Source organism: Saimiri boliviensis, chromosome 21, assembly GCF_048565385.1.
Source record: "Saimiri boliviensis isolate mSaiBol1 chromosome 21, mSaiBol1.pri, whole genome shotgun sequence".
NCBI classification, from domain to species: Eukaryota; Metazoa; Chordata; class Mammalia; order Primates; family Cebidae; genus Saimiri; species Saimiri boliviensis.
The window spans coordinates 24499184-24520135 of NC_133469.1; the positions used below are offsets into that span (position 1 = coordinate 24499184).

The window sequence follows — 20952 nt, forward strand, 5'->3', positions numbered from 1 at the left end:
TCTTTGACGAAACCAGTCCCTGGGGCCAAAATGGCTGGGGACTGCTGCGCTACGGAACATCCCTGGACCTAAATCTCATTGGCAGTGGGCAGCTAAATCAGTGGGCAGCAGCCAGGGGGCATGGCCTACCTGCTGGATGTGGGCATTGTTGGGTCCATTAATATAATCTTCTAGCTCAGAAAGGCAGCTGGTTTTAGCCAAGGCAAAAATAAGTTCAGTCTCTATATGGGACTCATGACCCTTTTTCCTGGCCATCTGCAGAAATTTAACGAGATCCTCCCAGTTGTCTAAAGACAGAAAACAAAGACAGGTTAACCCAGAGCTGATAATTTTAAACAAGGGCTCAATTCCTCCCATTCTGTCCTCAGCCAGACATATTCACCCTCCCGTTATGTCTTACTGGAAACTCAGACTTCAGATAATGTCTAGGAGGCTTGAGTATGCCCACTAGGCACATCCCTAACTCAGAAGGGAAGAGGGGAGGGGTAGAGCCATACTCAGGCCGCCTGCCTGAGAAAAGACTTTGCCAGGAGACAGAAGGCTTGTTCTGGACATGGGAGAGGTCGGTGCCACCATCAGCCTGAAGCACCAGAAGATCCCTGGGAATCTGGGCCTAAGTCACTGACTTGAAAATTAGTACAGTGGCAGTATCTGGTGTGCTTAAATGACCTCACCTTGTAAAGGAGGCCAACAGTCAACTAAAGAGCCAGTGTCAATAACAGAATAATGCTTATCTCAGACTCTTGTGGGAAACGTTCATGAAGATGTGCCCTCTGATATCTCTGGATACATCCTATGCAGAGATCTGTGAGAATCTCTTCAATCTCTTGCTTCAGCCAGGTTTTGCATCAGTGAGATGCAGAGCCCCTGGGAAAGGGGATTCACTTACTGCTCCTGTTGGCTGCCTGAACAACTTCCTGGTAAGAGGAAGGGTCGTCCCCTCTGATATAGGAGTTGATGGCTTCCTTCACCAAGCCTTTCTGGAGCTGGGCTCGGGCCAGCTGACTCCATACAGCAGGCTCATTGCATCTCTCCGCAAACTCATATGCCCGGTCCAGGTTTCCAATGTGCTCAATCAGGACCTAGGGGTTATGAGAGGACTTGCATTCTCTGCAACACCTAGTTAGCTCCAAAAAGCAGACACATTTTTGTTTCCGTGTTCTGCTGAAAGCTGCATGACTATTGAAGTTCATTCAGAAGCAATCAGGCAATAAGTATTTCTCAGATGGATTGGCTGAGGGGAGAGACGAGAGCCATTATATGACAACTGGGATTCCGAACAAAGAAGAGACACTCTAACAAAATGGCACAGAGATGGAGATAGCCAGGTTAAGCTTTCTGGGCCAGGGGTAGAACTTGGGACTTGCTCCTGACCTTGGGAGGACAGACAGTGCAATAGAAACTGTAGAAGAGCCAGGCACGGTGGCTCACACCTGTAATCCTAGCACTTTGGGAGGCTGAGGTGGGTGGGTCACCTGAGGTCAGGAGTTCAAGACCAGCCTGGCCATCATGGTGAAACCTCATCTTAAAAAAAAAAAAAAAAAGAAAGAAAGAAACTGTAGAAGAGTTAACGAGAATTGCCGTGGGGAATAAGATGGCTCAGCCAACAGAAACAGGCTTGATGGTTGTGCTTGACCTGGCAGGTTGTGCAGCAGTGAGGGCCACCACTACACAGTAGTGGACGTGGTGGCAGCATCGGCTGCCCCTCAATATGATGACCTGGTCTGTCTCAAAGCAAAGCCATCGACCATGAGGGGGCACAAAAGAAGGGCTCCTAAATTGGGGGTTTCATAGCAGGCATAGAAATACGGTAAAGGAAGAGGCAAGGAAATAGAGAATGGGTAGGAGGGCAGTTCTGGTGAGATGTCCTATGGTTTACAACTGACTTGGAAATAAAACTAGAAAAGGCTATAGCCTGGGAAGAAAGGGACACAGTTTAAAGAAGAGTTCTTGGGGAAGCGAAGGGGCAGGCAGGGAAGGCTGGAGGGCCTGCTCTGGGAACCTGACCTCAGATCCTGCAAAGCTCCTGCTGAGGAGATGGGGGCATGGGGAGTGTGGGGGGTGAGTAGCACACTGTAGAGGGCTGGAACAGTTTGTCATTGAGGGTAAAGTGTGAGCGTCTCTGAAAATCAAACGTTTGTGTCACCAGGGCTGACCACATGACATTGAGTCAGGTACCTAAGTCTGGGGGAGTGCTGGGGAGTGACTGGGAAGGGGCAGACTAACAGCTGATAGAAGGAGCACCCACAGAGAAGGTCAAGGCAAGGGGCCAGCAGGCTAGGAAGACGAGTTGCTGGTGAGGAGCAGAGAAGAGCAGGAAGAGATGCACTGGACAACCAGAAGTTGTGACACCCTTGGAGAGGACAAGGGCTTGCAGTGTACACTCATGGTGTGGCAGAGGGTGCTATGTCCAACAGCCTTGCACTCAGCAGCCCACCTGGACTGCTGAGGCATTCACATCAAACTTGCAGAAGACTGTGAAGGCTTCCTCATACAGCGTGCTGCTGATAGCGATGCTTGCGATGTCCAGTGCGTCATAGTTGTCCAGGCGGCTGATGTACTCCATGACTCGTGTGCGGTCTGCCTTGATGGCAGTCAGGATCAGCAGATTCTGTAGATTCCTGAGGAGAGAGGGTGGTCAGCATGGCATCCCAGGAATGACGCCTGCAGAAAGCATTTTTTGGCAGGTCAGATAGCCCCAGATCCCCAGTTTTAGAAAAAGTCATTGTTATACACACACCTGACTGATAAACACAACAGAGTATTTGTGAAGTATTTGGGGTCTCAAAAGAAACAATATAGCAAAGTCTTGGGAAAGCACAGGTAAGAGAATCAGAACATGCCAATCAAATCACTGGGAGGACTGCTGGGTCCTTTCAGAGCCCAACCTCTGCCTCCTGTTGTAGAGGTACCTATTTTCCTACCTGTGCTTTCTTTGTGATTCATTACAGCTTTATCACATTTACTGTATTCTGAAGCAATATAGGTAGCTTTCCTTTTTTTTTTTTTTTTTTTTTTTTGAGACAGAGTCTTGCTCTGTCGCTAGGCTGGAGTACACTGGTGCAATCTCGGCTCACTACAACCTCCGCCTCCCGGGTTCAAGCAATTCTTCTGCCTCAGCCTCCCGAGTAGCTGAGACTACAGGTGCACGCCACCACACCTAGCTAATTTTTATATTTTTAGTAGAGACAGGATTTCACCATGTTGGCCAGGATGGTCTCAATCTCTTGACCTCGTGATCCACCCGCTTCGGCCTCCCAAAGTGCTGGGATTACAGGTGTGAGCCACCATGCCTGGCCACTTATTCTTTTTTGTTTTTAACTTTTAAAACATTTTGAGGCCAGGTGCGGTGGCTCACACCTGTAATCCCAACACTTTAGGAGGCTGAGGCGGGTGGATCACGAGGTCAGGAGATCGAGACCATCCTGGCCAAAAAATGGTTAAACCCTGTCTCTATTAAAAATAGAAAATTAGATGGCTGTGGTAGTGTATGCCCGTAATCCCAGCTACTCGAGGGGCTGAGGCAGGAGAATCGCTTGAACCAGGGAGTTGGAAGTGGCAATGAGCCAAGATGGCGCCACTGCATTCCAGCCTGGGTGACAGAGACTCTGTCTCAAACAAAAAAAAATTTTTGAGATAGGGTCTTCCTGTATTGCCCAGGCTGGTCTCAAACTCCTGGGCTCAAGTGATCCTCCCACCTTGCCCTCCCAAAGTGCTGGGATTACAGGTGTGAGCCACCACACCAGGCTGCTTTGCATGTTCTTGAACCCTCCTTTGCTTTAATTATAGTAGATGCATTCTTGCACAACTTTTCCTTTACACCATTCAAAAATGTGGAAAAAAATCAGTGTAACACACCACATATCAAGAATCTAAAAAAGAGATACTACATCATTATCAAATGATTCAGAAAAAGCATCTGACAAAATCCAACATCTGTTAATGAGAAAAACTCTCAACTAGAAAAAGAAGGAAACTTCCTCAGCCTGAGAAAGGACATCTACAAAAAGCCCACCGCTAACATCAGAAGTGACAGAGACTGGACACTTGCCCTGAGGATCAGGAACAAGGCAGGGATGTCCACTCTCAACACTTCTATTTGTTCTGGAGGTTCTAGTCAAGGAATTTAGGCAACAAAAGAAACAAAAAGCACTAGATTAGGAAGAAATACAACTGTCCCAATTTGCAGCCAACATGGCTGATTAAAAAAACTCAAGAAATCTACAAAAAAATCCTATAATAAATGAGTTTAGCAAAGTTGTACAATACAAGGTCAACATACAAAAAATAACAGCATTTTTATATACTGACAATTTTTGCAGTGTACAACTGCAAACAAAAAATCTATTTAAAATACTTCCAAAAATGTGAAATGAGTATAAACCTAATAAAATCTGTATATGAAATATATGCCACAAACTCTAAACTGCTGGTGAAAGAAATCAAAGATCTAAATAAATGAAGAGACATACTGCTTTCATACAGTTAACATAGGAAAAATACCAATTCTCCCTAACTTGGTCCATAGATTTCATATAATTCCAGTCCCAGCAGATTTTCTTGTACATATATACAAGATAATTCTGAAATTTATACAGATATGTAAAGGAACTAGAATACCTAAAACAATTTTGAAAAAGAATAAAATTGTGCCTAGGCATGGTGGCCGACACCTGTAAACCCAGCATTTTGGGAGGCCAAGGTGGGAGGACTTCTTGAGCCTACAGGTTTGAGACTAGCCTGGGCAACATGGTAAGACCCTTTTCTCTACTAAAAAAAAAAAAAAAAAAAAAAAATTAGCTAGGTCTCGCAGTGCACACCTGCAGCTATTCAGGAGGCTGAGATGAGAGGACAGCTTGAGCCCAGGAGGCTGAGGCTACAGTGAGCTGTGTTCATGCCACTGCACTTCAGCCTGGGTGACAGGGAGACCCCATCTCAAAAACAAAAAACAAACAACAAACAACAAACAAACAAACAAAAAAAAAAAAAGAAAGAAAAAAGGAATAAACGTGGAAGAATCACTCTATCTAGCCCAATTTTTTACAGAGATGCAAAAGCAATTCAATGGAAAAAAGTATTTTTAACAAATAATGCTGGGAATAAACTGGACATTCATATGCAAAGATAAACCTCACCCAAAACTTCATACTTTATTGGATAATGAATCTAAATGTAAAATGAAAAAATACGAAACTTTTAGAAGGAAATAATAGAAAATCTGTGTGACCTGGGAATAGTAACAGAGTTCTTGATTTAATACCAAAGCACAATCCATAAAAGTTTATGAATTGGACTTTATCGAAATTATAACTTTTGTTCTGTGAATTACACTACTAAGAAAATAAATCTACAGAATGAGAAAAAATATGGCAATTACATATCCAACAAAGGACTTGTATCCAGAATATACAAAGAACTCTAAAAATTCAACAAAAAACCCAAACAACCCAATTAAAAAACAGCCAACAGATTTCAAGAGACACTTCACCAAAGAGGATGCATGGATGGTAACTAAGCACATGAAAAGTTGTTTATCATCATTAGCCATTAGGACAATGCAAATTGAAACCACGATGGCATACTGCTATACATTATGAGGCTGGCTAAGATAAAAAAGGCCAATAGACCAAGTGCTGTTAAAGATAAAGAGTGACTGGAACTCTCACATATTGCTGGTGGGAATGCAAAATGGCATAGCCATTCAGGAAAACAACAGGCAGTTTCTTAAACAGTACATATACCACGTGACTGGGTATGTTCAAACAAAAATCTGGACAGAAATGTTCACAGCAGACGTATTCATAATCACCTCAAACTGAAAACAACCCAAATGTCCTTCAATGGGTGAAGAGATAAACTGTGGTACATTTGCATAACTGACTATGATTCTGTGATAAAAAAGAATGTACTGCTGATGCACTCACCAACTTGGATGACTCTCAAAGGCATCATCATGCTGGGTGAAAGAAGCCCATCGCAAAAGAGTCTATACTATGTGACTCCATTTACACCACGTTCTTCAAAATGCAAAATTAGTGAGGTGGGTGGTAGCCAGGGTTGGGGGTTGAGGTTTAAGGGAATGTATAATTTACATGGTAGCTAGCACAAGGGAGTGTTACAGGGTGATGGAATTGTTTGTATCCAGACTGTGGTAATTCTACACATCTATACATGTGTTAACATTCCTAGCACTGCATTCCCTGTCCAGAAGATCATTTTGACTGTATGGTGATTTTTTTTTTTTTTTTTGAGATGGAGTCCGGCTCTGTCGCCCAGGCTGAAATGCAATGGCATGATCTCTGCTCACTGCTGCAACCTCCACCTCCCAGGTTCAAGTGATTCTCCTGCCTCAGCCACCTGAGTAGCTGGGATTATAGGCACATGCCACCACGCCTGGCTAATTTTTGTATTTTCAACAGAGACGGGGTTTCATCATGTTGGTCAGGCTGGTCTCAAACTCCTGACTTTGTGATCTGCCTGCCTCAGCCTCCCAAAGTGCTAGGAATACAGGTGTAATCCACTACAGCTGGCCTGTATGGTGATTTTAAAAAAATTTAAAGTTAGGTGCTAAGAGTCATCCATGCAACTGTATATTGTTCATTTCTTCTGCATTACTGTACCACAACCTACTTACTGATGGTTATCTGGCTTGCTCTTAGAGTTTTGCTATTGGAAATGGTGCCGCCTTGAGTAACCCTGCACATCGCCTCATACAAATGAGCTGAGTTCCTTTAGGGCTCGTAAGGAAGAGAGGAAAATGCTGGCTGTGTGCATCTTCTATCACCAGACTGTTTTCCAAATGTAATGCACATTCCCAGCAGGGGCACATAAGAAGCCCAGCTGCTCAACATCCTCATCAGCACTGATTAGGAGAGTGGAGTTCCTGCTGCTCTGGCAGGAGTAACAAAGTGATGCTGCATGTGGCCTCACTCTATGCCTCTTTGGTGGCTGATGAGGCTGAATTCTTGCCTTAGGTTCACAAGCTGTTCTTCCTCTCACTGAAGGGCCTGTTCAAGTGATCTGCTTGGTTTCTCATTGGCTTGCTTGTGTTTTTCTTTTATTACATCTTTTCCCTACTAATTTTTTGTTGGTTGTGTTGCAAATATCTTCTCCCCATTTGCAGCTTCTCATTTTTCCATCTTCTTTATGATACAGTGCTTAAGTCTAATACAGTCTTAATGGTTTTTCACTAAAGGTTTATGGTTTCTGTGACTGGCCTAAGAATTTATTAGGTCATGCATATATACTTCCAAATATAAACTCTAAAATAATATATTTTGCCTTTTATACATAAATCTTTTCATAGTTTCAGAGATGCCCTATTTTATTATTTTATCATATATATTATATAATATATAGTATATATTATTGTATATAAATAAAATATGTATTTATCAAAGTTATCTGATGCTTTAAAAATCTGCTTGATTTGTTTGATATTTAAAAATATGATTTTTCTCCTTTTTTGAGACAGAGTTTCGCTCGGTTGCCCAGGCTGAAGACCAGTGGCATAATCCATCTCATCTCACCACAACAACATCTACCTCCTGGATTCAAGCAATTCTCCTGCCTCAGCCTCCTGAATAGCTGGGATTACAGGAGTATGCCACCATGGCCGGCTAATTTTTGTATTTTTAGTAGAGACAGGGTTTCACTGTGTTGGCCAGGCTGGTCTCGAACTCCTGACCTCAGGTAATCCACCCGCCTTGGCCTCCCAAAGTGTTGGGATTACAGGCATGAGCCACTGTGCCCAGCCTAATGTTTTTTACATTGTGTGTTTAAAAATATTAGTTTCTGCAGGTCCAATTCCACTACATTGCTGGCTCTCACTCATGGTACCTTATTTCCTTATGCATTCTGACAATGTTTATAGATATGAGCCTATTATTTCTCGGAATCCTACCTGCCGGAATTCTTTGAAGCCTTGTTAGAAGGTGAGTTTCTAGCAGAGATCTGAGGCTACAATCTGATGGTGATCAGTTTACAGTTAAATTCCTGACCTGAGGATTTTTAACACTTTGCTGGTTAACATGAATGTGTGCTAAACCTCATAAGAGGACTAGCTTAAGGGGGCCAATTTTGTCCTTATAAATTTAGCACAATTGTTCAAAAGACACTTTTATTTTGGCTGGTCTCTCAGCAGAGGCTAGGCAATACTGGCATATTCTTAGTTATCTTTCCATTTAAGAGTAGATGTCACACCTTTGTAGGCCCTTTGTTTTTCCTTTTTTTTTTTCTTTTTTCTTTTTTTTTTTCTGAGGCAGAGTTTCATTCTGTTGTCCAGGCTGGAGTGCAGTGGCATAATCTCAGCTCACTGCAACCTCCACCTTCTGGGTTCAAGTGATTCTCCTGCTTCAGCCTCCGGAGTAGCTGGGACTACAGGCATGCACCACCATGCCCAGCCGATGTTTATTTTTAGTAGAGACAGGGTTTCAACCATGTTGGCCAGGCTGGTCTTGAACTCCTGACCTCAGGTAATCCACCCACCTTGGCCTCCCAAAGTGCTGGAATTACAGGCATGAACCACCATGCCCAGCGAAGGCCCTTAGGTTTTGTCTCCTGTTTTCTTGTGTCCTGTAGGGTATGAGAATCAGCCTGGGTTCAATAGGGTTGGCAAAAGTCAGATTATGTTCTTCTCTGGGTTCCTGCTCTCATTATTATTATTATTATTATTATTTAATCTCAGACTTTTTGTTTACTTACTAGTTCATTGGTTCATTTTTAAAGATTATATAATTCATTCTACCCTGTAAGTTTTTACAATAATTGGATCTGTCCATGTCTCTAGATAGCTAGTCTGCCATACCACCAACCAAGGCTATTTTTTTTAATAAAAATTTTATTTTTAGATATTTTTTTTCTTCTGGCCTTCCCCAAAGCAAGATTTAAAAGACATTATTTTATTATGAAAAATTTCCAGCAAATGCATGCATCAACGCCTATGTATTCATCACTAAGGTACTCCTGACCTGTGCCCTTTATAACATTCAGCCCTCCTGTAAGGCCTCACTGGACTATTTTGAGGCGAATTCCAAATATCATATCATTTCATCCTTTAGCAGATATTCTAATGGATCAGTGAATATAAATGCATAACTGTGATACCATGAGTACACAAAACTATAATCATCACTAACATTATATAGGAAATTTCAAGTGAGCCTTGCCATTTCCTGGTTGTTTCATAAATGTTTTTTAATGGATTTTGTTCAAACAGGATACAAATAAGTTCTGCATGTTATATTTAACTGATATGCCTTACATTTCTGACTTTTGTGTTTTTTTTGTTTAAAAAAAAAAAACAACTGAGACTTAAAATGCCTGACCTACTGTACACTGATTTAATTTTGTAGCTTCATGAATGTTTAACATGCCTATCTAGAGTCAGGCTGCTCTGTTCAGATTAAGATGTGGACATTCCCAGCTCCCCACTTCCAGAGGGAATCTGTGTTCTGGCTTCTCTCAACACAGACCTTTTAGCTTGTTCTTTTTTTTTTTTTTAATTGCATTTTAGGTTTTGGGGTACATGTGAAGAACATGCAAGATTGTTGCATAGGTTTTTTTTGAGATGGAGTCCTGCTCTGTAGTCCAGGCTGGAGTGCAATGGCACGATCTCAGCTCTCTACAACCTCCACCTCTTGGGTTCAAGTGATTCTCCTGCCTCAGCCTGCTGAGTAGCTGGGATTACAGGCACCTGCCATCATGCCCAGCAAAATGTTTGTTATTTTTAGCAGAGACAGGGTTTCATCATGTGGCCAGGCTGGTCTTGAACTCCTGACCTCAACTGATCTGCCAGCCTTGGCCTCCCAAAGTGCTGGGATTACAGGCATGAGTCACCACATCCAGCCAAGGCTACTTTTTCCAACACTTAAAACTGTGTCTGGTCAAATCGTCACAGAAAGAAGAAAGAACGTGAGGTCCCCTGCATGTCTGAGAGACAAGTATTCAAGAAGACAGCAGAGATGCAGCCACCTGTAAGTGCCTGGAAATACCCACAAGCTAACAACTATCAAAGGAGGTTGGTCAGACAGCAAGACAGAATATCCTACCCACCTCAGGTACCTTAACCCTGGCATCCTGTCATTAGTCAGGGTTTATGATTCCATCAAAATATAATTTCACATTCCATATACCATTACCATATAGTATCTCCAAGAGTAAACACACACACACAAATTCCTCTAATACCACAGCCCTTGATACCCTTTCTGGCCTACAAAATAAATCTCACAATTTAATCATTATAGCTCCACTTATAACGTGAGTAGATTAAAATCTGACACAGTATCTCTGAGGGTGAATTTTGAAGTGGAGAGGAACCCCAGGTGGCCAGCCCACGCGGAAGCACGCACTCCCACCTCTATGATGCCAGCCTATGCAGAAGGATACACTCCCACCTCGATGATGCCAGCTCATGTGAAAGCAGCATGCACTCCCACCTTGATGATGCCGGCCCGTGCGGAAGCACACACTCCCACCTCAATGATGCCAGCCCATGTGAACGCAGCACGCACTCCCACCTCTATGATGCCAGCCTATGCAGAAGGACGCACTTCCACCTCGATGATGCCAGCCCATGTGAAAGCAGCACACACTCCCACCTCGATGATGCCGGCCCCTGCGGAAGAACGCACTCCCACCTTGATGATGCCGGCCCACGTGAAAGCAGCACGCACTCCCACCTCGATGATGCCGGCCCATGTGAAAGCAGCACGCACTCCCACCTCGATGATGCCGGCTCCTGCGGAAGCACGCACTCCCACCTCAATGATGCTGGCCCATGTGGAAGCACATGCTCCCACCTTGATGATGTCGGCCCATGCAGAAAAATGCGCTCCCACCTTGATAATGTGGGCCCATGCAGAAGAACGCACTCCCACCTCGATAATGTGGGCCCATGCAGAAGCATGCACTCCCACCTCCACGATGCCAGCCCGTGCTGCTGCCCCTGACACAGCTCCTGCTCATCTGGCTTCTACATTATACTTCTGGCAAGTCTTCCCTGATACATGCCCAGATGTGGTTCTCCTGCCACCTTTCTCCAAGCTTTGTTCACTATGATTTGAAGAGTTCAAAACATCCTTGGGCCACATGAGGCCTTCATAAAATGCCAGCTCTGCTTCTCTAGAAATTGTGTTAAAGGCCAGTGTGGGCCAGAGAAGTAAGAGGAGTCCCAGGCCCCTGGAAAATGTGAAACTGAGGCTGGGCTCTGAGACAGGAAGGAGCTAAGTAAGGGAAGGGCTGGATTGAGATAGAGGAGGTGGTAAGAAGACTGGCATGTCTGGGGAGCAGCCAATGGGCAGGCTGGATGGGTAAAGCGGTATGAGATTGTAACAGAAGGTGAGTGACAAGCAGATGTTTGAATCTGACTGCGTCCACAGCTATCCCTGGCACAGCCTCACCTGTGCTCACCGAAGACAGAGTTATCCAGAACTATCTTCTCCAGCAATTCAATCAGTTCATGAGGCAGGTCAGCTGTCATAAAGGCTTTGACAGTGACCGAAACCTCTTCAGGATCCCGTGTTTCTGACAATGCTGTCTGTACCACCTGGTTTTAAAAAGCATTTGAAAGAACTTGATTAAGGTCAATTCAAGACTGTATCTTTGAAACTAAACAGAAGGGAAGGACTCCTCCAAGATGGTCTAGAATGGACACAGAGAAAATGGTAAACGTCTTAAAGTAGAAAAGGAAGGGTTTTCAAAGTCAATTGCAGGAAATTCTCGGTTTGCTCTATTTTGACAATTAGTTTTTCTCTCACATCAGATGAGCTAGACTCTTACTCTGCTCCAATGACCAGTGCACTAGGCATTTGAAATGCGTATCACCTTTTAGATTTGTCTTTTAAAGCCACTATTCATAGCAAACATGGCTCCACTTCTCTAGTGAAGGGGCTTCCAGTAGCCTCTTAATAGCAGAGTGTGGTTGTGGCATAGTCCACAACCAGAGCCGAGGAGCCAGTGCCTTCACACAGGATGTCACTCAGAACCACAATCTGAAGGAAAGACCAACCAAAGACTGGCTGTGCCACCCCTCATCCAATTACAGGTGTCTTACCAACAAAAACACTTGCAAATAGGGTGGGAAGACAGTTTTCCAAAGAATACATTTCTATGTGGCAGCAGTTTGGAATGCCAGCACTGCTATCTTTGCACTCCGTACCAGCCACCTTCAGTGACTTCAAGGATCTAATATTTTTGCCACGTTTCTGGTTCTCCTCAGGGGTGGGCAACAGTTGTGTATCAATGAGAGGGAAGAGACAGCTCTGGAAGGTCTTTCATGGCTAACATAGCCCTCTGACCAAGAACTTTCACCTAGCAATCTTGAGGGGTCTTAAAGGAACCTAGGATCAAGGTCGGTCCAGTCCACCTTTCCGGTGGTCTTTGTGACTCAATGGTACCATGAGATGCAAAAGTTCTACCTCTGTGGAGTTTGTAATAACGGCAACAAGCAGGCGGAAGAGTTTGAGAACAGGAGCTCTCACAGCAGCCGAGGAACCAAAAGTGTATGCCTGAGGGAAAGGGGCACCGGGACACAGCACAAGAAGTCCATCCAAAGGAGGAGGCACGCTTCTTACAGTGACATCTGTCAATTCTTGAAAACCTTAGAGCAACTTAAGTAAATACACAGGTTGTTTTAAGGGCAAAAATAAATTTCTACCATCCTGTTTGAGTGAAAACAGGATGCCCCGCCTAAGGTTGCCTGAGGACACCGCTCTCAGTGAACTTTTTCAAGAGGTTCTAGTCCAGACACTAAAAGCAGCCTCCCTCTGTCATTATGTGCTCTGATTAGAGGAACATTGCAGTTGGATTTCCCACCAGGAGGTGGCTACAGATATTCAGTTACAGTAGAGATAATGAAAGACCAGCAGCTCCACCCAGAAACAGGAAGACAAGAGGCCCCCGCTGGCTCTGGTATGGTGCAGTGTTAAAGTGGCCCTTCCCCACTGCCAACATGAAGTCACCTTCAAGGTGTACCAGGTGGCCAGACTATACCTGGAGAAATGTCTGATATCTGGGAACCTGGAGGTAGATCCCTAGTACAATCTTGTGTTGTTTAATATTTTTATTAGATTTGGATGGGTAAAAGTCCAAAGCTGATAGAGATTCAAAACAACATGGCCTTCCATAAATCTCAAAGTATTTCAAAATCAAAATTTATTTTAAAAAATAGTGGCACAGACTTGAGGAAACACTGGACAGAAAACGAGAAGATAAAAGTCATAAAGGTCAAATCCAGCCCTCAGGCCGAAAGCATGGTCCAGCAGGTTGGCACTATGTACGAGGGAGGTAGGAGTTTTAACTTGTCCTATGCTCAAGGCTGAAGCCACTTGTTGGGTGAGGGTTTTGTCCTAACAATGGTCTTGGCCCACCCCTAAACAGTATGCTCAGCACTAAGGGACAGTGCTAAGGCACTATCTGCATATATCTGAGGCTGTGATGGGAGGGCAGGCTCTTCCACAGGGCTGTGGAGGCCTGCCCAGAAACTGAGGCAGACTTCCACCTGCCCTGGCCCCAGTACTCTGCCCTGTGTCCAAGGAGGTGCTGGACAGTCACAGGGGCATAAAGAGTTCCTGAGCAAGAAAGCTGCTTAACCTCTGTCCACAGGGGCTGAGCTGAAGAAACAATCAAGGACCCAGCATGCAGGCGTGCCCCCAGGTACTCTCTTCCTGGGGCTGCACATCCCCGCTTTGGATTCAAGGGCAATTCTATGCCCTTGACCAATAAACGACTCCAAGTCAGCTGACCCTGGGGAATCAGGCTATTTTTAGGCAAGCTACTTCTGCAGGGGAGAAGGTTCGTAAGGGCTAAGATGTTTTATTTTATTTATTTATCATTTTTTATTTTTTAGAGACAGAGTGTCACTCAGTTACCCAGGCTGGAGTGCAATCTCGGCTCACTGCAACCTCCACCTCCTGGGTTTAACCGGATTCTCCTGCCTCCGCCTCCTGAGTCACTGGGATTACAGGCGTGAGCCACCATGCCCGGCTAATTTTTGTAGTTTTAGTAGAGATGGGGTTTCACGATGTTGGCCAGGCTGGTCTTGAACTCCTGACCTCAAGTGATCCATCTGCCTTGGCCTCCCAAAGTGCGAAGATTACAGGTGTAAGTCATCACACTCGGACTATTTATTTATTTTTTTGAGATAGAGTCTCTCTCTGTCGCTGAGGCTGGAGTGCAGTGGCACGATGTCAGCTTACTGCAACCTCTGCCTCCCAGGTTCAAGAAATTCTCCCACCTCAGCTTCCTAAGTAGCTGAGATTACAGGCGTGTGTCACCATGCCCGGGTAATTTTTGTATTTTTAGTAGAGATGGGGTTTCACCATGTTGGCCAGGCTGGTCTTGAACTCCTGAGACTTCAAGTGATCTACCCGCCTTGACCTCCCAGATTTCTAGAATTACAGGCATGAGCCACTGCACCTAGCCAAGATGTTTTAAATGAAAAATGAAACCAGTTACTTGAGCCACAACAACGACTAGCCGGCAAAATGCAGGTGCAACACACATAGCCATTTCTGTGCCTCACCTGGTCAATCAGCTGTCTCCTGGATGGATTGGTCTCCTCAAGGACGTGAGCCCAGAGCTCCGGATTCTTTCTGTGTACCAGGTAGCGGGCCTCGCTTTTGAACAGGGAATTCTCGTTGCAAACCTGAAATGAGCACACTCGTGTGTGTGACACAGCAGCCGACCGATGGAAGCTGCTTGGGAGGATGCACTCCAGTCCGTGCCCGGTGTGCCTGATACTGGCCTGGTGGACGGTCAGAGCCCAGGCAAGACACTGCGCTTTGACACGGGATGAGCAGCATCCTACAGGGTTAACAACGCACTCAAACCACGTCAGAATGCCCTTTCCGAGTTCACAACAACTCCCAGGGGTGTGGCACATCTCTGGCCGGTAGAACCACCTGTGTTCAGGGACATGCTCTGTCTCCCACTCTGTCTGATACAGCCACTGCGAGCCACGGGAGGCTACTGAGCGCTTGAAACATGGTATATGACAGCGACTAAATTGGTGATTTTTAATTTAGTTCAATTTAAGTACTCATATGTAGCTAGCTTTAAACCATCTCCAAAATGTTATCAGAACAGTCTAGAACTGGTATAAAACAGCACAGACATTGCAACATTTCAAGTCTTGCAGTGTCTGCAGACTCTTTTCTGAATGTTCTAACAGATCTCCAAAACACCAACAGTCCACTGGAATGTTCTAGCATGAGCAGCACTTGCTAAATCTTGGGGAGGATGGGATCTGTCGAGTGCCAGATGCCAGGCACAAGGCTGAGCAGCCTGCACACGTGTCTGCAGATGCAGCACAGGCTGCCTGTGTATCACGGCAAAGGCCCGACCTGTTCATGTCTGGATTTTTAGATCAAGTGGTTAGGGAGGAAAAGCTCACACAATTTAACCTAAATATGTAATTACACACATGTGGATCCAAGCCCGGGCAGACACAGGCAAAGGACCTGGGCAGATGTTTCAAGGAGGGGCCAGCAAGAGCTCGTTGGTCAGGGGATGGGGAAGGGCGTGTGTAGAGGGCTACCCCAAAGTGGGGGCATGAAGCACAAGGGCACTTGGGACAGGAAGCACCCCAGGAACTGCAGGCCCCTCCAGGTAGGGTGGCAAGAGGAGTGGCTGATCAAGCCGGGGAGTTGGGGGAAGGTGGTGTTCCACAGAGGAGCTCATGAGTCAGGCCAGGGAGTTCAATTTTGCCCTCAAATTACCAGGCAACACTAAGGACTGTCAGTAGAGGGGTGATGAGTCAGGTTCAGGGCCAACTGGTCTACAGGTACGATGCATACAAATTGCATGAGCAAGTCCCCAAAAGCTGTGAGAATCACAAGGAACTACATCTCATGACCCGCCATCTCCAGGTGCACAGAAAGCCCTGATCTGCTCCCCACAGGGACACCTTTGAAAGCTTCCCTGGGAGGCCAGGGCTAAATGGGCAGCCCAGCACATCTGCTACCCACCTTGATGAGCTCAAGGTCACACTGCCCCCGCTCATAGGCGACACAGGCCAGATGGGGGTCTCGCTTCTCACAGTAGCGACCCACCACGCTGCTGTCATAGTAGGCGTTCTCTCTCAGGAAGCACTCGGGGCTGCTGTTGCTGTCGATGTAGATTTGAGCCAGTGCATTGTGAGTGGCAGGCTCCTCACAGCCTTCCTGAATCCGGGACTCCAGCCAGGGAAGCAGGAGCTTGAGCCTTTGAAAGAAGGAAGGTGCCGTAAAGTCTCAAGGTTACCACTGGAAATCTTGAGAGCAACTCCAGGGCTCCAACAGTTGTTTCCTGAAACAAAAAATCTCTGAGTCCATCAACTTCAGTTTGCTCTAGGGACCAAGACGGACCTGGTTTCTAAACTGATTTCTACTGTTAGGTTTTCCCCCAAGGTCTTCACAGTACCAACAGCAAGTAACTCATTGCTACATCTAAGATGCGTACAGGAATGACCAACTGTGGAGACAGTCCTGGAGAATTAGAAAGAAGCAACCACAGATACTAGAATCCAGAAGCAGGAGAAAACAAGTAAGGACACCTTACCTATTTCTTTTTTCTACTTCAGCCACCAACTCATCAGTAGAGAACTGTCCTCTCACTGCCATGATTAAGTGTTTAATCACTTCCTCAGAACAATCCACATCAAGGAGCCCTCCAACCACAGCTGGGGTCCGGCTAGGATTGACCTAGGGTAGTCAAGGTCAAGTAACTTCAGTGTTGCAGACACAAGTTATTGTTAGAAGCCTCCTACAACTTGGACAGTGAGGGCAAAACCCTGAAAGGGCTCCTTTTTAGGACTGGGCTTTGTCCTACCAAAATTCACTTGCTGATGTCCTAACCCCCCAGTGGGATTATATTTAGAGAGAGGGTGTTTAAGGAGGTAATCAGTGTCAAGGGTGGGGGCAATGCAGTGGTACCGGTGTCCTTTAAGAAGAGGAAGAGACACTGGGAGCACACATGCACAGAGGAAAGGCCCTGTGAGGGCACAGCCAGGAGGCCATCTGCAAGGCTGGAAGATAGCCTTAGCCAGAAACCAGCCCTGCCAGCACCTTGATCATGAACTTCCAGCCTCCAGAACTGTGAGAAATAAGTGTGTGTTGTGTCAGCCACCTGGACTGTGGTCTTCTACTCTGGCAGTCTGAGCACACTAACTGATCACCCTTCAAAATGATAGTCTCCAAAATGTTCAGGTGTTAGAGGCAGCCTCTGAGGTGAAGACTATTTCCACTGACTGGGGCCCAGAGGCAGCTGGGTGTCACTCCAGGGAGCCAGCAGTACCTTCTGCACGTAGATCTCAATGTACCTCTGCAGGTTGTTGCGGTATAAATACAGGACAAGGTCATGAACAAAGCCAAAACGATCACACACGATGATGAGGGGAAGCTGGTCTGTGAGCTTGGCCTCCTGAGGGTTAGAATGCACAGAACAAGTCAGGGAGTGAAGAAACCAGCCAGTCAGACCTTGGGCTCATTGCCCACATGGGACGGCATTGTCTCTGCAGCAGAGGGACACACAGGAGACTCGGCATGAGACTGCTCTAGATAGGCTGCTGTTTTGTGGTACGATGTTTGCTTTAGGAAATAAGTGAGAAAAAGATAAGAGTATTTGGTTAAAGACTGCTAAATTTGGCATTAACATTCCAAGTCTGGACAAAAGCATCTTTTGATTTAAGACAAGCAGCTCATTATGTGCAAACCCAACAGAAACCAGGCCGTTCTCAAGAATAGCGCACCTGCGGTTAAGGGCTGCTTTTCAGACACACAGCTGCAGGCCACGGAAACACACTCGGGCACTGCTCCCAGATGAGGATGGCACTTGGGTATGACAGCCACAGGCCACCACAGTCATGTCTCCCCCCGTGTGGTCCCCTAGGTTCCCTCTTGAAGTTTTAAGTGTTTCCTCCAAGGAAACGTGAATCCGAGTGTCATCTGCTACTTGCAGACTTCGCCCATACAAACTACCTATGCTGGTTCCTCTGCGCTCTTCCCTTCTAGCTGGCTGGGAAGATGACATTCCGGGTGAGGTGCTGAACACAGCAAAGCAGCTACGAGCCTGGTCCTTGAAGGACACTGGGAAGGAAAGCCATCCCACTCACCTTCAAGCCACCCAGGACTGTCACATAAGGAAGTAGGTTTCCTGTTCTTTATGCCACTAGTGCTGAGTGGTCTACTAGTTCCTACAGCTTTGCCTGCCTAATTGACAAGGGCACCAATGGGATGTTGATGAACTGCAATGCAGCAATAAACTAACTCCCTCCACTTAGCTGCCAGATCCTTAGAGCACAGCCTCAAGCTTCTTTCTACAAGTTCTTAAAACGATAGATGGATTCCTCTAGAACTTTAAGCCATAAAATGGAGCTCTGTCTCCGGGGACTAAGGGAGCCCTGGCGAGACATATCCAGCTTCCCACCTCCTGGGACATCTGTGGATGGTCTGCCCCACCTGCCGTCAGCTAGGGCAGCTCATGGAAGGAGGTGGTGCTGAAACACACCTTCAGGAAGTTCTTCACATGCTCTGGGTTGTAGCAACTGCTCTCCCGGCATATCCTCTCCACCTCCTTGATCTGCCCTGTCTTACAGGCGGCCTGAATGTATTTCAGATGCACGTCTGGGTCTTGGCTGAAGTTCACAATTGAGCCCAGGAAGTAGAAGAGGCCTATGAAGAGACACCATTCCATTTTCGTCCTTGTAACTCCCACCTGCCTCCTCCACAGCTGTCGCCCACCTTTACTCGATGACCCTGCTCCACTCTTCAGGGACCCACAACCCACTAAGAACTCATAATAAATATGCCATTTGTCTGCTTTGGCAGCTCCCAAAAATAGTTAGTGAGATGTCCATCATATTTGGCAGGTATACCTGCATGTTTTGATGTAAAATACTGGGTATTTGGTACATGTGAAATTCCTTTCGGTGGCCCAGGTATACCTAGATAGTCATCATCAAGAGTAATTCTCACTGAGGTAATCTGAGAGGGCTGTGGGACTGCTGCTCTAAAAAGGCATGCCAAGGGACAGAGAAATAAGCCATGGCCTCTGGCAGGAGCCTGCGAGTTGACACGGAGCTGACAGTGACATGGGCCCCACGTGCTGAGCCCCAGGGTGAGCCCCAGAGGACAGCATTCACAGAGGCTAATGATGTTCCTCACCATTACAGAGGCCAGCCAGGAGGCACCAGTAACAACAGGATAGGATACATCCGAGAAGGCCCCTCCCTGTTGAGGTCTTTCACTGTAACCGTGAGACTGATGCTAGGAAAGGACTGGGCAGCCCCAAGGCCGACGGTTCCCCATCAACCTACTCTACTGCCCTCTCCCAGGCCAGCTCCAGCCATTCTTCTGTCATGGTCTTTCCTATAGTGGTGTCTTCTGAAGAGAAGGCCAGCTCCCTGAGGGTAGGGTCCTGGCCCACCCTCCACTGATGCCCCAACCTCACTGGACACATGGCAGTGGCTTGATGCCTAGGCAAATGCTCAGTCTCTATCCTGGGAGGGCCAGACAGCCGCAACCTGTCCCTAACAAAGCCACTCCCTCCCCCACTGCCCTACCACACTTTTTTGGTGTGATGCCCAAAAAGGGCAAAGGAATATAACCAGGTTGCCTCATCAGCCTCCACAATCACTGGGTAGCAGACACCACACAGCAAGGCACTTTCTATCGTGGGCTTGGTCCAAGGAGCCTCTCTCCTGGGGCCGTGAAGAGCAGACATCAAGCCCTTTCATTGTACCCATGACACAGGCTTTTAGATGAATTCTCGCCAGACTGTGCCTCACAGACACACTGGGCTCCGAAAGTCACTCTGCCCCATCACCAACCAGCCTGAGTTCTTCGTCAGGAAACACCAAAAAGGTTCCTGAAGCTGAGTGGTGCACATGAGATAGCAGTACATTCTGCCACCAACTGAGCACCCAAGGCAGCGGGTGCTGCCTCCTGCCCGGCTTTGCAGGAAGGCCGTTTTCAGTCAGCCAGGTAGACAGCAACACCCGAGAAGAGAGGTACAGTCACGTGGCAGCGTCGGCCAGAGGCTGCATGGCTTACCTTCGTAACTCTTGAAGGATTCGAAGAGCTCCACCAGGGCCTGCGTGCCCAGCTGCTCATGGTACTTAGAGGCCACCTGCACACACAGCTGAAGGTTCTGTCTGATGTTAGCAGACAGCATAGCACGCAGACACTCCACAGAATCCTCCACTGACAAGGAGCTGAAGAAATTGACAAGCCACTGGGAACAAGGAAGAGTCTGTCCACAACGATGCACCACTTTAATGACTGCTAACACTTGGAAAATAACTAGGTCATTCCCATGTTCCCCTGAGTGTCGAAAATATTCCAACATAACAGGACTGAAAAGCAACTATCCGTCACGGGAAAAAGTAGGAGCAAAAAGTAAAGCTGGGAAGACACTGATCTAAACTGTTCATCTGGAATATTCCACAGATGATGCTAAAACTTATTCCATAAGTTGGAACACAATAGCCAGTTTAGCTCTGTAATGGTTTCAGACAGCACTGTTATGCTGTCAGTGTTAAAAGGTGACCAGTAATCCTGCTATTAGACTAAGTCAAAGGTGGACATCAGAAAGAAAGCTGCTACAGGGCCCAGAGACACTGCTGAGCAGATAAACTTTGTGTGTGGGCTGATCTAGAACTGCTTTTGGTGGTAAAGTATGGTAGGTTAGGGCAGTGACAGGCTCAGGCCATGGTTCCACAATCACCAACAGGTGGTCATTGGGGAGCATGTGACATTAATTGCATAGACAACAGCCACAATAGGAGTGCCTCAGGGGTACACAGTACCTCGTGATTGAGGAGGTGAGTGTGGACCACAGCCCTCTTGATGTCAGAGAGCTCGGTGTAGTGCTCCAATGCCTGCTGCAGGAGGCCAGCCTTCTCACAGAGCTGGGCGATGTGGGCCCGGTCGTAATGAGTAAACATCTGATTTCCAAGGATGGCATCTGCAACCT

At 46.4% G+C, this 20952-nt stretch overlaps 1 protein-coding gene across 12 annotated transcripts in view; it reads right to left on the reverse strand.

Moving 5' to 3' along the window:
• CLTCL1 (clathrin heavy chain like 1) overlaps window positions 1-20952 on the reverse strand; it is a 97902-nt gene that overhangs the window by 26494 nt on the left and 50456 nt on the right. For all 12 annotated transcript variants that reach the window (XM_074391079.1, XM_039462401.2, XM_039462398.2 and 9 more), the window contains 11 exons: window positions 20786-20950; window positions 20031-20211; window positions 18487-18650; window positions 17275-17400; window positions 16540-16682; window positions 15969-16203; window positions 14525-14647; window positions 11403-11548; window positions 2438-2621; window positions 890-1082; window positions 130-287 (listed from right to left, as the gene is read on the reverse strand). In XM_074391079.1, coding sequence (XP_074247180.1) covers window positions 130-287; window positions 890-1082; window positions 2438-2621; window positions 11403-11548; window positions 14525-14647; window positions 15969-16203; window positions 16540-16682; window positions 17275-17400; window positions 18487-18650; window positions 20031-20211; window positions 20786-20950 — 1818 coding nt within the window. The remainder of the gene's footprint in view (window positions 1-129; window positions 288-889; window positions 1083-2437; window positions 2622-11402; window positions 11549-14524; window positions 14648-15968; window positions 16204-16539; window positions 16683-17274; window positions 17401-18486; window positions 18651-20030; window positions 20212-20785; window positions 20951-20952) is intronic.